This window comes from Halichoeres trimaculatus, unplaced genomic scaffold (assembly GCF_033239565.1).
Source record: "Halichoeres trimaculatus isolate MK-OKI-2021-1 unplaced genomic scaffold, fHalTri1.1 fHalTri1_scaffold_5, whole genome shotgun sequence".
NCBI lineage: Eukaryota > Metazoa > Chordata > Actinopteri > Labriformes > Labridae > Halichoeres > Halichoeres trimaculatus.
This window is the reverse complement of record NW_027437183.1, coordinates 29,145,210-29,164,064: the sequence shown is the minus strand read 5'-3', so window position 1 is coordinate 29,164,064 and position 18,855 is coordinate 29,145,210. Positions and strand designations below refer to the sequence as shown.

The following is an 18,855-nucleotide window of genomic DNA, read 5'->3' as shown; positions in this document are numbered from 1 at the left end:
AACTGTCTGAGCTGTAGGGAAGATTACGTCTTGGTGAGGCAGTGGGGGCGCTGCCTGCAGAGCTGCCCTCCAGGCTTCTACCAGAGGAGACACTCCCACACCTGTTACAGGTGTCACCCTACTTGCAAGACCTGCAGCGGTAAAGGAAACCCGTCATGGGTGTCTGAAATGTTTCACAATACTCAGTGTGAAATGGCTGTGTTGATTTTTACTTCCTTTCAGAAATCATCATGAGGTTCTCATGAGCATATTAGTCACAGCACGGTTACAATAAATGTCTTGTTCATTGTATTCTGTGCTGTGATACGCTCTTAATTAGGAAGTTCCAGATTAAGCATGTGATGACATTTGCAATTTACTATTGTGTGATCTTCCTCTGACTTTGTAATGACTTTGTAATATGTATAATGCTCCATTTCCATGATGAAGTGATCGACAGTTATCTAAATCTATTAAATAATAATTATGTCAAATTACTATCCATGGATCAATGTTTACATTGTTTACCTCTCACTGTCTTTATGTTTAATTTCTTCCCTGTCCTTCCAGGAGAGGGCGCTTTGGCTTGCCAGTCCTGTTATGACGGCTTCAGAAGTATGGGTGGCATCTGTGAATCCAACTGTCTTGTGGGCTTCTATGCTACTTCACAGGTGACAATGAGCTTCAGCTTAACGTTAGGTGCACCTGATGCATATTTATCAAATGAGAAAAATCAGAAGTAAGTGACACTCTGTTTGTAAAGCGGTTTATACAAAAACAGTGAATTCATACTGTAGTGCCTTGACTTGCAAGTTTAATGTGTTCTGTGATGCAGCTGGTAATTCAAAAATTAATTTTCCCTGTTGAAATAAACTGAAATTCCATTAATCTTTCCCGAACCCCAGAAAAATAAAGAGATATATTAACAATTTAAAAAATGTATAAAAATACTGTACAGTAAAATCTACAACACTAAACTGTTTTTAATAAGTAAAATGTACAGCATTTACCTTGGAGATCAGACCATTGACTGTCAAAAAACATTGGATGTCATCTCGCTCGGCATGAAGTCAGGGCACCATAAAAACTTCTCCCCCTGGTGACTGTCTGTAGTACAGGTCAAAAACCTCTGTCTCCCCAGGCATTCCAGATAAGCTGTGGTCAAACTTTGAAAAAAAAAAAAAAACACCTTGTAGAAATGTTTTTCACACCCATATGCTGTGGTGATATGAATTTTGAGCTGCATTGTATTCAGTTATTCTTCTTTCTGAAAAATTGTGTTTTTTTGGTTATTTGTCGTTAAAAATGGGGTTTTACGTCTCATTTAACGCTGATTGGCAGCTGCAGTTTTGGTAGTTTTTTAGGTAACAGTAAGATACATCTGGAGGGAGAACCAAGAAAAGATTAGACTTCTGAAAGAAGAAAAAAAATGAAATGTATTTTTGTCAACTGGTTCAAAACAGACTCAGTCCTAGTCCTTCATGGTCTGTACTGCACAGACTCTGTCTGCACAATGGCGGTGCCATCAGGGGTTTTTTTGGCTTCAAAACTGTACAATGGTAACAAGCAGCGCCATACAGTCTATGGATCACAGGACTTAAAGATGCTGATGGAAGTGAAAAATAAGACCTGAACTGAATAACTGAATTGTATTCACTAATTTTTGCCCTTTTTGCCACGCTTTCCTCACTTTTGCCTGCAGGTGTTTTCCATAACAAAACTTGTCGATTGAGGTCTTTTTCGCCCTTCTTTGCAGAAAGTTTGTAAAATAAGTTAGGCAAGTTTCATAAAGTAGCTCTGTGGCCTGCCCAGTTGTAACTTTTTCTGGATGTTTCTTTTCAGTGAACTGAAAGTTAAGACATGGGATGCAGGGCAGATGACATGGTGGCCACTATGGTGTTAGCTGTGGGGTATCTGAAGTTGGCTTGTATAACCCAGTTTTTTTCAACTCAAGGAAAGAAATTTCCTGAGAAATGGCTAATGGGAAACTCGTGACACACTGCGTTGCCTTGATGGGCATTGACAAATTGCAAATTATGGAGACAAAACATGCATAAAAGGGATTCTTTTTCTCCTCTGCTGTTTACTAAAACAACTGTAACTCACTGAGAAACTGTCAATGATACCTCAGACTGGAACAGCCCACAGCAGAACAGATTCTTGGATCTATCTGAAGTGGAAACTTGTGGCAATGAAAAGTTATTTGACTCTTTCAGTAGTTTTTGTTACACTTCCTTTTCTTGTTTCTCCTCTACTTTGCTAAACGGGTAATGAACAGTATGTCTATCCAAGATCAAATAACAAAAACTTAACGTCTCAATGAATGAACACTTGCACATAAAACAGAGCAACAGTAACTTTGATGACGTAAGGCATGTTACTGCAGCCAGTCACTAGAGGGAGCGCTAAAGGTTTTGGCTCAACTTATGGATAGCTGTTATACCATCCATATTTTTTCATTTTCAGTTTGAGCATGAGATCAGATGCCAAGGTTTGATTAATGTGGTGTTCAGACAGAAGATCAGGGGAATAGGAGATCAGAAATTCTGCTAAACAGAGTAAATATGAGACTGATAGCTGCCTTCAGTTGATGGTCCAGCAGCTACCTGTGGACTAACTAGGGGGCCGTTTACACGACAACGGTTTTGGGTGAAACACAAAAGTTTTGCTGCGTTTCAGCCTCGCGTTTACACAGAAGCGGCGTTTCAGCCGACCTAAAAGGTAAACTTTTGAAAACAGCCTCTAGAGTGGGATTTTTCTGGAACGCTGCCGCCACCATTGCCGTCTAAACAGTAACCCGGGGTTTGGTGTTTTCAGTGGAAACGCTCATACTCTGCCTCGCGCGTGCGTGCATACAACAGGACAACAGTACCGTTGTTACGATCGTCGCCAACTACCCTGTTGTGCTTGTGCTGCTCAATCTGCTGTATCTGCTGACTGTCTTTATAAAAATGAGCATCTTTTGCTCCACTTTTTGACTTAGTATTCCCCAATACAACAGATGATTGGCTCCACTCTACTTTGGTGGAAATCTCCCTAAAGCAGCTCCTGGACAAGACAGTTATAGCACCACCTACAGGCCTGGAATGCTTACTACAGCATTTTTAGTCCATCAGCGTTTCCGTGTAAACAGAGTTTTTTTTTTACTGTGTTTTCACAGCGTTTTAGTGTTTTCAGATTAAACATTGTCATGTGAATGGGGCCTAAATGATTAAAGAGATGTTAGCCTGATGTTCCTGTAGAGAGAATTACAACTATCTACACAAAGGAACCAAGGTGTGAGCTAAAAGCTGAATCTCAAAGTCGTCTTTCTTTCCCCAGGGTGATAATCCAAACTGTAAAGCTTGTGATCCATCCTGCCTGGACTGCAGAGGTCCCTCTAAGAGGAACTGTACAGTGTGTCCTGCTGTTCAGATCCTGTCTGATGACAGCCGCTGTCTGTCCTGCTGTGGAAAAGAGACGAGGCATGATGGTAAACCGTTATCCTGGGAGTGCTGTGATTGCAGCATCTCACGAGGTAAACCAAAATAAAAAACACTCTGAAATTTGGGATTAATCTGATTTAGTCACATTCTGCTAGGATTTAAAAATGTTTGGGGAAATCAATGATGTATCATACGTCATACGTCACATTTTTTCTTGTGCGTCATTCATTTGAGCATCATCTAATTTCTGGCTTTCCCACCATGTCAACATGAATTTTATTTTCCTAACTCACAGTGGTTTCCAGAGTTTTTGCGTAATAGCGATAAAGTACCTCATGCAGGATTTTCCAAGCTGTAGGCCTTTGGCCATCATGAACAATACTGCTCATTGAGAAAAGAGTCTTCTAAAACACACTGATCCCTTCTGTCTGACTGAACTTTGGGGTCTCTTTTGTTTTCCTCTCAGATGAGTGCATCCTGAGCTTCAACTTTATGATAAAGGAAATGTGGGATTTGGAGGACCGCCAAGATAGAACTGCAAGACTTTTCATCACTGTCTGTGTCCTGATGGTTCTCGCTATAGGAGGAGGGGTCTTCCTCTTCCTCAACAATCGATCCAAATCACTCAACATTGCACCCAAAACCAAAGCTGGGGGCTACGAGAAACTGGACACCAACGGAGGCGTTGCCACACAGAATGGCTCCTCTTCTTTTGGGGAGTACAGCGACAGGATCATTGAGTGTGAGGATGAGGAAGAAGACGATGATGAAGATATAGTGTATATGGGACAAGATGGGACAGTGTACAGGAAGTTTAAGTATGGACTCTTGGATGATGATGAGATTGAGCTCGAGTATGATGATGAGAGCTACTCATACAAATAAAACCGGAGCTGATGTGATAGAAGTATCTCTTCCTCCTGTGGTTAAATCACATTTTATTGTTCATCTTAAGTTTTTTTTTTTTCATTCAAAAACCTCTGATAGGAGATGGAGATGTTGACAAAAAAAAGAAAAAAAGAATAACCCTATTAACTCAAAAAAGCAGCTCATCAGTGGCAGCACTCTGATTTTTACCTGTTTTTTACAGGTCCCATATTCTGCTCCTTCTCTGCAGTTTAATATGGATCATTGATGTCTTCATGAAATGGTAGTAACATGTTTTGGTCCAAAAAGCCAATAAATCAAGCACAGCAGCATTGTTTCCAGGCTCTCATAGCCCCTCTGTTCAGAACACTCTGATTTAGTGGGCGTGACCTTCATATGTAAATGAGCCACTGCTGATACCAACGGCCCGCTCTTCCACGTCACTGGAAGGCAGGGCCACGTGCTCCGGTTGGACAATGTTTAGAAAACAGCGAAGCTCGTTTACCGTAACATTACAGGCTAAAACAACAAGCTAACTGCAGCAAAAGTTAGCATCCTGAAGCTAACACAGAGACAGGGGGGACACTGAGGAAAAGCTCTTACATCTGCTCCACAGCACACAGCATTTAAAATACTCACATTTCCAGGGTCCCAGGTTTGTTGGTGGATGGTTGGTAATGCGCCTGGATTCAGGAACAGTCTATTCACTAGCCCTCTGTTGTACTGTCCAAAGTTGGAAAAGCAGTCGGCCGTGAAGTGACTAGCACACACATGCACAGTTTTACTGAGTGTAGCTGGCACATTTCCTTGATAAATGAACTCTAGCCACTTAGTCTTGTCTTCTTCCAAGATGGAAAGCTAGTGCATGGAACTATGTGACTGTTTACAGCCAAAAACAGAGCAGTGATGGCTCTTCAACTTTTGCATTCTCTTCCCCGCTGATTTGCTCCTGATTGGTCAAAAAAAGGAAATCACTGACGTTGGCAAATCCCCAAAATCCAAACAGCTCGTTTTAGGTCAGGATTTAACATTCACAAGCACTACTAAATACAGGTTTTGTCATTAAATATCACCTTTTGTGGACTGGGAGGAAAGCCAAAGACCCACAATTTTCACTAAAAGACCTAATAAGGGGATTTTTGCATGATGTGGGACCTTAAACTTCTCCAAAATGGGGGTCTCTGAAAATGACAAGTTTTTTTTTTTTATCCTGTGTATATATCTGAAGTAAAATTAGTTGCTGAATTTACAACACACTTTCACTCACACTTTGTGATCATAACAGTGCTTGTTTTGTGTTTTTCTAATATTAACAAGGCATCTTTTCATAGGGATAAACCATGTCAAACTATCCCTAACCTCATATTTCACCACAGTGATGATATCTAGACTGTTAGCTGTGACAATTTTGTAAGTGGTATGTAAATCTGGTATAGACATATACAAATCAATGCTGTGTAAAGTCAGTCAGTAAACCTGCTCAGGTCCTGAATCCCTTTGGTTATGAAGTGATGGTCAGCATCAGATGCTGCTTATTAGTTGACAGATACTGACTTATTTTCTGTCCATTTACTGTATGATTCTTAATGTTGGTGCAATGTCACATTTTTTAACCTATACACTTTGTGTCAACGAATTTGGAATATTGTGAGAAGTGTATTTCTCCACAATCATGAGAAAAGTTGTTTTGAAAATATGACTTTGTGTGTTTGTTTACATTTTCTGAAATAAAGGATTTGAAGTAAAGGTATGGCAGATGTTATTACAGCTGTTTATGAAATACTAAATGAATGAATAAAAAAGAGTGCCCCAACATGACCCACAACAGCAAACAAAACATTTAGTCACAAGTGTAAATACTTGTACAAAATACTTTGGTGGCAGGGGTGGAAAACACGGACAGAGTATCAAAGGTCCTTACTGTAGCTTGAATTAATGCAGCTATAAATTAAGTGAGAATTAGAAAAGAGAATAGAACTTTGTTGTCATTGTAACAAGAACAAAAAAATTGAAGTCACAGCAGCAATCAAGAAAACAAAAGTAAGAAAGTGTATAGAAAGTGCAAAAAGGTCCATAAGAAAATAAATGATGACAGCTTGTCCATCATTCTCCAGTTCAGCCAGCCTCCACCTCCACAGGGTCCAGGACTGAGCTTCTTCAGTCATGCTCCATCTCTGTCTCCTGGATCCTGTCTACTCACAGCAGGTGGAGCTCTTCCAATGTGGTGTTGGTGTCTGATGTTAGCTCTGTTAGCCATGTCTGTGAATAGCATGATGCTACTCTGCCTTCTGGTATTCCCTCTGCTGCTGTGTTAGCACAGCTAGCTCGTCCATCTTATTGGAGATAGATCTGACGTTCCCAATAACGATGGATGGAAGGACAGGTCGATGTCGTCACTTCTTAGCTCACACCTGAGAACCAGCACGTCGTCCTCACCTCCTTCTCCTCACTTTGTGGGAAGACATTAGGCCTTGCACCAGTTAGCATTGACATGCTACAGGCTGCTAACATCTGAGTTCACATGTAAACAATGTGGCCATGGTAACATGTAGGATCTCCAGACAAACACAGGAGAAAAAGTAGTAAAAATGTCACTGAAGACACAAAAAGTTTGGTGTCCATGACCAACAAATGAGCCATACAAAGAAAAAGAGAGAAAAAAACAACTGTAGACATGCTACATATAGACCCAACAAGCTCAATTTGTTCATTCTTGTCTCTCTTTACAACTGATTTTATTCCGCAACTGGACCAAACATGAATGTGTTTCTGCATCATCTAGGTTTGTACTCTTTATCTCCTAATATTTTACATTGCTGTGCTGTTCTGTGTTTGTTGCCCATCAGCTCCTGTTTACCTGGATTTTAAAAAGCAAACAAAACTTTACAGCTGTGCACAGTTTGACTCCAATAAACCAGGTGATAAATTGTCTGCTCAGGCGGAAATCATCACTTATTTGCTGCCTCTATTAGATAAAAACAATTCTGCTCCCCTTTCAGTAATGTTTCTATTAGTTTGCTGTGACTGACTTGTGTAAGCTGGCAGCGTGGCTCCTCGTCAGCCTCATTAAAGGATTTTATGAAATTCTTCATTTTTCTCCGAAATTTTATGAAAGTCTCCATTTCTTTGGTGTCTCAAGTGTATGAGAATGCAGCAGAGACACTGTTCTGTTACATCTCCTAGCTTTCAGATATTAATCCAAGACTTGTTTGTATAGACACTGCTGTGTCAGACTATCCTCATGATTCAAGGTCGCTATATAACAGCTTGTGCTCAACTTTAGCCTGAAAAAGTCGAGACTGATGTTTTGTCTCAAGCTAGACTCAACACATACATAAAACACTGACTGGTGGACATCTGCTGTTGACACTGGCTGTCCTGAAACATGACATGTGATTCTAAGAAGGGGAAGTCCAACATCAGTCTTAATAACTCAGTAATTATGAAACCAAGACAACATGGGAGATAGGTCTTAATTTGAATTCTCATGCACATAAGATAAATGTTATACTTGAACATTTGCATGTTTTCTGCAGTGACAACTTTTAGTCAGTGCTCATACCAGGTTTTAATCCCTATTACACTTTTTCTTTACATGTAGCAAAGAAAACTCAGTGGCAGCTGTGTTCTGATAAAAACTATTTATTTGATAAGATTACGTATAACAGAAGGACGAAAACAGATAGGATGAGCAGAATTTGAGACTATACATGCAGTAACCCTGGTCCCTGTGTAAACTACATTCTTCAAACTTGGCCATGGAAAAACACTTTCACAGTGATGCAATGAAGTGATCTGAATACTTCCTTCACAAAAGCTTCTGACAGACACAATGAGAAAAGATACAGTGGGTTTCTCCATTAAGTGCTTTAGACACTGACTATGATGGACATGAAGGAAGGCGTCATGTAGCAGCCTCTTTATGACTTTAGTGAAGTAATGTTTATGCGTTGATGCACCATACTGTAAAAAAAAATAAAACAAAAACAACCTGACTGAAGGGAAACTATCCGACATTTCAGCTCCTCTTTGGACAGGATTGTTGCAAGACATGTGTCATCATTTCAGCTGCTGTCAAATCCTTCACCCCTGAATGTTTTCATAACAAACTATGTCCAAAATTTCTAGGTTTCATCATTTAACACAATTATTTACAAGGGTCCAAAGACTCTAAACATTTGTAGTTAAACTCTGTACATTTCTGTAATAGGTGCAGCAAGCACACACACACACACAAACACACATACACACACACTCATGGTTAAAAAATGAGAGGTACTCAGAGCTACTCACAGGGATTGGGAAACAGTTATAGGAAAGCATTTGTTTGAACCTTGAGTGATAAGACATGAAAAACTGCTGTGTGTATATGAAAACAATAAATTAAGTGTATGTTTTCTGTTCATACTCCTGCATGGTCATCCTTTTTTTTTACGGTGTAAAGTCACGTGCATATACCTCAGGGACTTCTGCCCTTTGTAACTGTCAGAGCTGGGTACAAGCAGACTGTATGCGTAGACCTTATTTATCTTGTCTGTTAATGTTTTACTATCTGTAACAAACAGAAAGAGGGAGAGAGATGACTGAAGACTGAAGATCTGAGCATCAGCTGAGCTGTTGTGACAACTACAGAATCAACTCACTAAAAACGAACAATTTAGCAAAAGAAGAGGCTTGATAAGTCAAGTCATGTTGTTTCCTCTGCTATCCACCTTTCATTTGCAGATCACCTTTAACACAGCTAAGTTATGATGAGCGGTCAGTTGCCACTGAAAGGAAAGAAATGCAATAATAAGTTTGAAAACTTTCCCAACCTAAAGCAAATTTTGTATTTCAAATTTTTGAATTAATGCCCTTTAAAAGTAAATCTAATCACTAAAACAAAAGGCTCATTGGTGTTAAATAAACTTCCTCAAGAGACAAATGAAAGTAGAACAAGGGTATTGTAACATCAATTAACTCACAATGTCCAAATTTAATCTCCCTGTCTGCAGAGAAATGAGTTGCATTGAGCGTTGTAGTTGCATAAAGTCATCAAACTATGTTTTTGTTACAGTTAATAATGTCTACTTAGACTCTGATCATCTGGTTCGGAAATGAACGGCAACAGCAAGAGACATTTAACCTATGGCTGGTTGGTGATCATAAAGTTGAGTTTTTTACAGTCTATTTATCTTATTCTTTATATACAGATCATTGCAAAACGGCCTCTCTCTTACGGCCACCATCATACTGAACTCTCACACTAAAGATTCCAAATATACAGCAGGACCAGCGATGCCCAGGAGCTTCATACACAGTAGCTGAAGAGGCAAACTGGTATAAGAGTATATAAATAAACAAAATCTATTAACTTGTAGCCTTACAGAAAATTAAAAGGCAAAAATAAATAAAAATGGTATAAAAAAAGATTGGTTGTATGATTTTGTCCATGTACAGCCATGGTGACAGCAAAGAGATCTCAAAACCAGGCTGTGCTTTTTAATGAGCACAGGTGCATGTACAGAACCCTCTGTGTTGTTTCGCTGTGTGTGAGTGTGTCTGTATGTGCACAAAGTGCTGCAGTCACAGCCAGCTGTCAGTGACCATTCATAATAGTCTGGGATGTGGATGCTGTGGTGGGGGGCAGGGTAGAGGATGAGCTGTGAGCGCTGGTGAAGAAGTTATCGTCCCTCAGTTTGAGATGCTCCGGTAGATCCAGTTTGACCTTTGCCTCCTCGATGTCGTTATTGATGGCTGTTATGAGGGCTTCTGAAAAAATAATGGAGACAGAGAAAAGTCAGCATCAGCGATGGAGATGGAGGATAAAGGGTGAGACTAAGAGATAAATGTACTTAGGCCAACAAAATGTGTTTTTCAGCAGTTCAGCTTGCATGAGTAAACGTATGTTTATGTCAAAAGCATGTCATACCAAGTGAGTTGTAGCTTCTCTCTGGACGGATGTAGCCCACCATGACAACACTGAGAATCTCCCCGTAGAAGTCCTCTTTGAATGTGTGAATTACATGCGTCTCCTACAACCAAAACCACCAGAAGTTAATGAATTAATAAAAAATAAATTTAAAAAACCTCAAGTATGATGAACAAAAGTGACCATCTATTTCACAATATTTTTCATGATTATTTTTTTTAAATAAAACACTGTGTAATTACTGCTCCCACCAAACAACTGTCCAGGACATAACTTCAAACAAAAGCGATTTGTGAGAACAAACAGTCTCTCCACAGAAAAAAAGACCAGGCTTTTGCTCTGAAAAGCCTTTCAGATGTGCTTTCATATTAAATTCTGCATGCTTTTGATATCTAGCTATCAAACCAACACAGCTCTCCTCATCTTATCATATTTAATGTATTTTGCAAAGATCTTCTGTATGCAGCCTGCAGAAAAACAGGTTAATCGTCTGTCCTCTAGATTCTCTGCTTTTCGGACACATAGGACTAATCCTTGAATTTTCATGCAACCAAAACACTTCCTGTGTGACACAACCATGAACAAAGCAATCTTCATTCATTCCTAGAGAAGCAATCTACAAAACTTGAGCCGTCTGTGTTACACAATATCAATGATTTTTGCTCTTCCTTTGATTTTCTTTAACCATGATGGAACTTTTAAGGTTATAAAACAATTAGAGCCTGTTTCATCCTCTGTTCTGAAAAGAGAGAGCATGTGTCTCTTTTCAACAAGGCTATTTCCAAATGGGAGGAGAAATGCTCAACACTGCCCTCTAAATAAACTATGGCATCATATATGACACACCAAGACACTTACAATTAGCCTTTTTAGCATCCTGCAACTGACATTCATGTGATGTGATGATTAATGCCACTGGGACCAATACTTCTGATAAAAAAAAAAAAAAAACTTCAGTGGATAGTAATTTTTTTTCTTATCCTTCCATGGGATATTTGTTTTATACCCAAAGCTGTGTAGAGAGATGTATGCCTCAAACCTTACACTCACAATAATCATGATTCTATCTCGTTTGAACACTGAGAGGCTGTTGGTGAATGTTTTTTGTCTTACCATGGATTTCTTGGTGTTTTTGTAGTAAGGGTTCCAGCCAATGCTCATCACCATTTTAAAGACATCACCGTTACCGACGCAGGCCCAGCCATAGTAGATCCCTGTGCTAATATCTGCCGGGAGATGGTCCACCACAGAGTCCGGGAAATTAGCTGGAGAAAAACAAACAAACAGAAAGAGTCGGATTGAAAAAAAACCCCACACAACCAGACTGACATGTATTTTGTGGCTCACTTGATGGAACTTCACTGAAGTTAGAAATTCAGTTTTGGTTTGAATTGTTTTTGGCGCCCCCTGCAGGCGGTGGCACATCCTATCTCTTTTCTGATCATTTTGTACACATTGAAAATAAACGTTTTAAACAAAGACGCTCTTGAGCATCAGGCTGCTGTTAACAATGTTTTGAATGGAAAACAGGAAATCATTGTAGCATTAGGGCATTTGTGTGAAAATGGCAGAAGTTTAAGGCATTAAAAGGGTCTATATAGAAATATTCAAACTTGCTGGCTCACTTTGAGGTTTCAGTACTAATTTTAACTCTGTTTCATAACCTGCTCGAACTCATCACAGGTGCTATAACTGAGATGTCCAGTCTCTAATGACATGGTATCAGCAAAGGGTATCTCTTTTAACCTTGGCAGCTTATTGAGTTCAACTAAGCACTGTGTGTTTTCTAGATGTGAACATTACTGAATATGTTACAGATTGGACAAAATTTGCTCATCTCTAACATTTAATTCAATGTATTTTCCCAAACCCTTTGACAGAGATATGTGTCTCATAACTGCCAACGTTACATTTGGATAAATAGCAGTGCTCATACTTTCCTTGGAGTGCAATGAACGTCACTACACTCACATTAACCCCGGTCAAAACGATGCACAGTTGTTGCGTAAAAAGACGTCATCAGTTCTGTTGAGTGGCTGTAGGTTAACACACGTCTAGTAACCAGTTAATAGAAATAAACAGCGATCGAATATAAATACACATTCTTACATAAAGGCAGATGGAATTGAGAACACGACAACAGTCTGCAGATGTTCAAGATATAATGTTATTACGATGACAGGTCCAGACTGACCTAACGTTATCTACGTAAGCTAGGTTATGTTAGCTACAGATATCATAATACTCATGAAGGCAGATAGTTAACTCACCTGTAGGGATTCCCAATTCTTTACTTCCTCTACCGAATCCTCTGATGACCTCTCCTCGGCAGAAATACGGAAGACTCTTCATGGCTAGTTTCCAGATAACAACTGGCTATCCTTCGACAGACGCTATAGAATGACCTCGAACGACTCAAGGAGGAAATCGTTTTTTTATCAGTCAACAGCAAACACGTCTCTTATCCCTGTAGAGTTCAAAGTCCTTCTTGTTTAGCTATGGCTTTTTCCCCCCTACAGCTGTCAGGCTTTCCGGTTTGAGTTGGATGAAGTTGAACGTTACCCAATCAACCGAGATGGTGAAAGTTCACCGGCTAGGCTAGCTTAGCTAATTACAGTTAGCTTCATCAGAGGCAGCCTGTCCTTAAAACGTCCAGCCCAGAGGATCCTGTTTTTAAGTAACCCCCCCAAGAAACAACCGTTGCCCTGGCGTCCACTAGCTGTGAGACAGTGAAAATGAAACAGCGGGGCTGTCAAAGAGCCGGCTCGCTTTATATTACATGTGTTATACACATATGCGTGTGTAACGTTCCTGCCAACGTCACTGACCGCGTGACTAAAATGGGGCTTGAGTCACGAGCTGCGTTCAAGTCTTGCGGGAAATCTAACAATTAAAAATGATGCATGAACGCTTCATTTGGAAGTTTTGTGGCCGGAAAACCCCACTTGTTACCTCTAAATGAGGAAAATCAACTGAGTTTTGGAAATTAAATTGAAGAAAATAGACACGAAAATAAAGAAAAAGAAAAACACACCAGTGTTATGCTGCTATATTTTCAAATCTGGCTTGCATTTTCTTCAACTCTTTTAGCAGTTAAAAAAGTTGTTTTTATTACCAGTCAAATTTCCTAGATTTGGTCTTCGCGGCGTCTCCGTACAGGGTTATGTAATGGACTGTATAATTATATTTAAGTTATTTAGAATTTATCAAGTTATTTAACTGATTATATATTTTTATTTAATTAAACCACAAGAGGGCGACAAGAGAACTGCGTCCTCTAAAAGTTAAGACATGGAAAAAGACGCATGGTGAGAATGTTTTCGGGTGATGTGAATGATGAACAAGTGTCACCACCCATGGCCAATGCTGATGCAGCACAGACTCACAGTTCATTTAATCTAGGTTTCCTTGGGTGTACTCATACAGAGCTTTTGCTGCTCTTCTAAACTACAACAACTTACGTTAAAGGTAGTTCATTAGAGTGGATAAAGACTGATGACTGAAAAGGATCTTATTTCTTTAATTACATCAAGACACGAACTCAAAATTTTAATTATAAATTAAAGAATAAGACATTTCAGTATTTGAAACAAAAACAAGATAATACGGGGTTCTTAAGTTATCAAATACAATTTGACATGTATTTTCACATTTTCACCCATTTGAAAAGGGCACACTGTCTTCCCAATGTGTGGAGGTATTAGCCCAAGTTCAGTAACTTCAGTGTGTATGTTTGGTGATATTTTTTCTCTTCTTTGTGGAACTGTCAGTATGAGCAGGCATACTTGTTTTTCCTTCAATAGAGCGTATAGTGGTCATTTAGTAGAAGTAGGTAGTAATGAATTTATATAAAAAAAAATAAAGAACAGATTCAAAAACTCTGAAAACGAATTACATAACTTTTGGAAAAGTATGTAAAATGTATCAATAAGTTATCCTTTTTACTGTTCATTCCTATCCCATTCAAAAGTGGTGTTACTTTCCTTATTGATATCTTGATTTTAACAGATTACTATATATCTTATCATCATAAACGGCAAGTTCTAGCGTTACAGATTTAAGAAAAAAAAATCTAGAAGGCCTTTTTTAAATTCCTCCCTGCACAGACTCTGTAACAATCTCACAGGGTGAGGGGACAGTCTAGTTTTACCTTCAAAGCATACCCTGCCTTTCATTTACATCTGCATAGACGAAAACAAGGAAAACCAGTGCACCCAACAGGTTTTGAGACAGCTCTTAGCAACAAGGGGGGAAAGACGAGACACAGACAAGAAGAGGAGACTTGGATCTGTCCTGCTCCTTGTTCAATTCACAGGTAAGACACTTTTTTTTATCCCTTCTGTGTGTGGGCATGTGAATTGTTTGTGTTGTGTGAAGAGAGTACTGTCATTGCTTTTGTTGTTTTTGGAGACTAAAAATATACAATTAATAAAAAGAGACATTTTTTGCACTTTCTTTTATTTCATATAGGAATACAGTTCTATACCAACATTTCAAAGTGTAATGACTCCTTTTAGTGGTCAGTTTTTTTATTTCTAATTTATCATAAATTAAGAGGCAGATGTACCACTTCTACTTGTACCTTCTAAAGAAGGGGAAAGGTAAATTGTTTAACAAGCTATATCATCAATCAAAAGGCTGCAGATTCTGTTGCATAAAAATGATTTAAAATATAAAAGGAGTAATTATTTACACATGGAAATGTAAGATTATTGCAAATGTCAAAGATTTAACAGGTAACAAGGAGAAAGTATAGACTGCCCAGTGAGACATTTTCTGCAGCTAAGAAGAGGAATGCAATACCTGGAAGAACAAGTACTGTCAACCTTCAGCATTTTTTAAAATTCAAGACAGAATATGCACAGATGTAAAAGCTTTATTTAAAAAAAAAAGAAAAAAAGAAAAAAAAAAAGAAAAAAATCTTTGCCTTTATTTAGCTTTATATGCTTGTTTGTACCAGCATTTTCTATATAAATAAATAATTCCCGAAAAGCATTTAAAAAGCAAACAAAACACAAATACACATGACTTTATCTGAATTACTTTTTTTAAGAGGTTGCTTGGCTGACTTTGATTTCTCAAACACTAAGGTAATGAACATGGAAACATGCTTTATCATCACATCTAAATATTATTTGACAATAATTTGGAGGTTAAATGTGCATTGCCATTTTGTTACATCACTGTTTTTGTTTAACTGCGCCCTCTGGTGTCTTGTTTTTCTCACCTGTCACCTGTCTGTCAGCACCTGCAGACAATCAGGGTGAGTCTATTTAGGCAAGGCCTCTTAATTAACCACTCTCTTCTTCCACCTTCACAGCAGCAAGCAACTCAGTAGTGTTTTTTCCCTTGGTCTTCAGGTACTTTTTGTTCAATTTTCAATAAACTAAAGACTTCAAACATTGAACCCCTGTGTTGTCTCCAGTATTACATTTGGTAACAATCTCTCTTGTCTTGTTTCCAGGCTCAAAATATGGATGGATCAATCCACCAGCATCCATGAGGGAACATATCCACCGACAAATAATATGACAGAACTAAAATCAGAAGAGAATCAGATATTCTGATAAGTTTTCAAATTTAAAAATCATCAGTGTCGCCGTTTCCCTGGGTTCAAATTGGAATGGTCTAGTAGTCTTCACAAATTTTGAACACAAGTCCTAAAAAGATAAATCTCTGACAGATTTTTTTTTTTAGTGAAGTTAGTCTAAGAACTTGCTCAAAATAGTCCAAATATGAAGCTGCAGAGACTGAGACGGCAAGTGCTGAAGCTCACTGTGATCATGGGATTACTGTTGGTACTTTTGGCCATCAATAATCCCAAATCAGGCTGGGACCCTTCCTATGTTTTAAGGTATAGCTGGCTGGAGTACACACATAAGGATGGTGGCCCAGAGAGAGTGTGCGACTGTTCAGCAATCCTGCGTGGAGATAGGGAGGCTGTGGATCAGGCTAAAATACTGACCATCACTAAAGACTTCCGCAAGAGCATACTGGTCCCTGATGACTACTACATCAATGCAACACAAGACTGCAAGTAGGCTACATTAAGGTGTTGTTCCAGTTGTTGTGAAACTATTGCTCATTGTTTGCTGATATCCACTTCATTTAGCAGCAAGACCATTTTTCTAAGGCAGCACCAATTGTCTGTGGTCTCTTATGAACACTTTGCATTCACAGGGCATTCAAGCAGAGCAGAAAATACCTGACATTCCCGCTGAGCCAGGAGGAAGAAGACTTCCCTCTGGCTTACTCAATGGTTGTGCATCATAAGGTATGAGAATTCCAGAGCTGTCCCTTAAATCCAAATTACTTTATAAACAAACACAGGTACCTGAATCACAAAAAAGGTCAGTTTTGGTGGTGGTAGCCTGTTAAGAAATGTACAATGATCAGTTAAAGACAGGTTTTAGTGGAGCTTGATCAATGTTTAAGACTTGAAGTCAGGATTTCACAATTTCAGCTGTAAAGATTCTTATCACTTTCTGGATGAGGCTCCAAACTGAGGCCTTAATATAGCCACACCAAGTGCTAATCGCAAGTGCAAGATACCTGCTTAAATATTTTTCCTTGATTATTTATTTATTTATTTATTTATTTATTTATTTATTTATTTATTTATTTATCTATCTATCTATTTCTGTTGTTGACAGACTGTACAGATGCACACTGGGAAGCTATAAATGAATGGGATAAATAAAGTTGTCTGAATCTGAAACTGAATCTGATGGTTCTGCAGTAAGCTACATATTGGCCACCCTACTGCTAGTTTAGAGGCAGATTCTGGGAGTTCAGTGTATGAATGTATGTCACCGTCACTAGACTGGCGTGCTGGAGCCCTCAGCGGTACACCACCAGCATACCATGGTACAGTTTACACTCTAGTCTAAAAAATACTGAGTGTCTGGGCACAAGTGTCATAATGCTAGCCACAATAACATCCACAAAATTTATATTTATATATATGAAGAGGTATGCTATAAGCCAAACTCACCACCCTTCCTAATAACTTAACAACAGGGCAAAGAAAAAGATTAAAAGACAAGTTAAAATATCTGGATTCATTTTTCTCATTTCCAACAGGTGCAGAACTTTGAGCGACTGTTTCGAGCAATCTATGCACCTCAAAACTACTACTGCGTCCATGTGGACAAAAAGTCTGACGCCTCTGTCCGCTCTGCTATCAAGGCCATCGTTTCTTGTTTCCCAAACGTCTTCATGGTCAGCCGGGCCGTGAGTGTGATCTACTCTGGATGGCCACGCGTCCAGGCGGACCTTAACTGTATGGCTGATCTTGTTGAAATGAGCACAAAATGGAAATACTTCATCAACGTTTGTGGTCAGGATTTCCCTCTGAAAACCAATCTGGAGATTGTGAGGGCACTGCGTTCACTGAGGGGTGGGAACAGTTTGGAGTCAGAAAAAATGCCAGATTACAAAAAGTGGAGGTATTCCTATGTTCATCAGCTTGTTAATGGAAGCGTCCAGGTAAATCTATTTGAGAACTTCATCATTTTCAATACAATGATAATTGCACTTTAATTTTTTTTTGTTTAGACTGACTACACTGAAACTTATAATGCTTATATGCTTGTCTAATTCATCTACTATTTACATCCTCAGCGGACAGAAGAGGCAAAGAAGCCACCTCCTTTCAACCTTCCTATCCTGTCAGGAAACGCCTACATTGTGGTGAACAGAGGCTACATCCGGAGCGTGTTGAGAGACAAACGAATCAAGGCCCTGATTAAGTGGTCCAAAGACACCTACAGCCCAGATGAGTTTCTTTGGGCAACAATTCAACGCATGCATGGTGTTCCTGGATCAACGCGACCTAACCACAAGTACGATATGACTGACATCAACTCGATTGCACGTCTGGTGAAGTGGGCATGGCACGAGGGCTCAGAGGAGTCAGAGGACACCGTGTACCCAGAATGCCAGGGCAACCACGTTAGGTCAATATGTGTGTATGGTGCTGGAGACTTGCAGTGGCTGTTGGAGAATCATCACCTTTTTGCAAACAAGTTTGATGCAGACAGTGATCCAATCGCCATCTACTGCTTGGAAAAGTATTTAAGACAAAAGGCACTGGCTGAGTTACGTTAGTGGGTTTTCTTTCTTTCTTTCTTTCTTTCTTTCTTTCTTTCTTTCTTTCTTTCTTTCTTTCTTTCTTTCTTTCTTTTTCTTTCTTTCTTTTTTTCTTTCTTTCTTTCTTTTCTTTCTTTTTACCACTGAGAAGGGCTCAATCCTCTTTAAGGACTGTTAGCATTAAAAATTATACAAACTTCAAGCTCCTGTGAGGAGCTCAGGCTGGCTTTAAAAAAGATGGGAACAAATATTTATGTCATTTTGTGATTGATGAAAGCAAATAGGACAGGTCATGTCAGTCAGGGACATTTTCAACGTGCAGCCACAAAGCACAATAGGTGATATGTTTTTCAATTCAAAGGTCCTAGGAAGACGTCTTATGATAAAATACTTCTCATTTTTGAACAATTCAAGATCATAAAAGGCCACAAAACCACAGCTTTGTTTTCAGGGGGTGCCAACATCAACTGTACTGCTTTGATAATTTTTAAGATGTGTTTATGGTGAAAAAAAGAAAGTGGGATTAGTCCTTTAAAGATGTGTTTGTGTTTAAAAAAAGAAAGTGGGATTAGTCCTCTAAAG

General features: G+C 39.0%; 2 protein-coding genes across 2 annotated transcripts; one reads left to right on the top strand and one right to left on the bottom strand.

Moving 5' to 3' along the window:
• Nucleotides 1-7,897: 7,897 nt before the first annotated feature.
• rfk (riboflavin kinase) lies at nt 7,898-13,005 on the bottom strand. The gene is made up of 4 exons (XM_074671411.1): nt 12,453-13,005; nt 11,296-11,447; nt 10,183-10,285; nt 7,898-10,022 (listed from the first exon to the last, which is right to left on the bottom strand). The coding sequence occupies exons 1-4, from the start codon at nt 12,532-12,534 to the stop codon at nt 9,850-9,852; spliced, it is 510 nt and encodes a 169-aa protein (XP_074527512.1). The 5' UTR covers nt 12,535-13,005; the 3' UTR covers nt 7,898-9,849.
• A 2,753-nt stretch (nt 13,006-15,758) lies between these two features.
• On the top strand, nt 15,759-18,504 carry LOC141791091 (beta-1,3-galactosyl-O-glycosyl-glycoprotein beta-1,6-N-acetylglucosaminyltransferase-like). Its single transcript, XM_074671309.1, has 4 exons — nt 15,759-16,219; nt 16,363-16,456; nt 17,266-17,670; nt 17,806-18,504. Exons 1-4 carry the CDS (start codon nt 15,918-15,920, stop codon nt 18,289-18,291), a joined length of 1,287 nt encoding a protein of 428 aa, XP_074527410.1. The 5' UTR covers nt 15,759-15,917; the 3' UTR covers nt 18,292-18,504.
• The last annotated feature ends 351 nt before the right edge of the window (nt 18,505-18,855 follow it).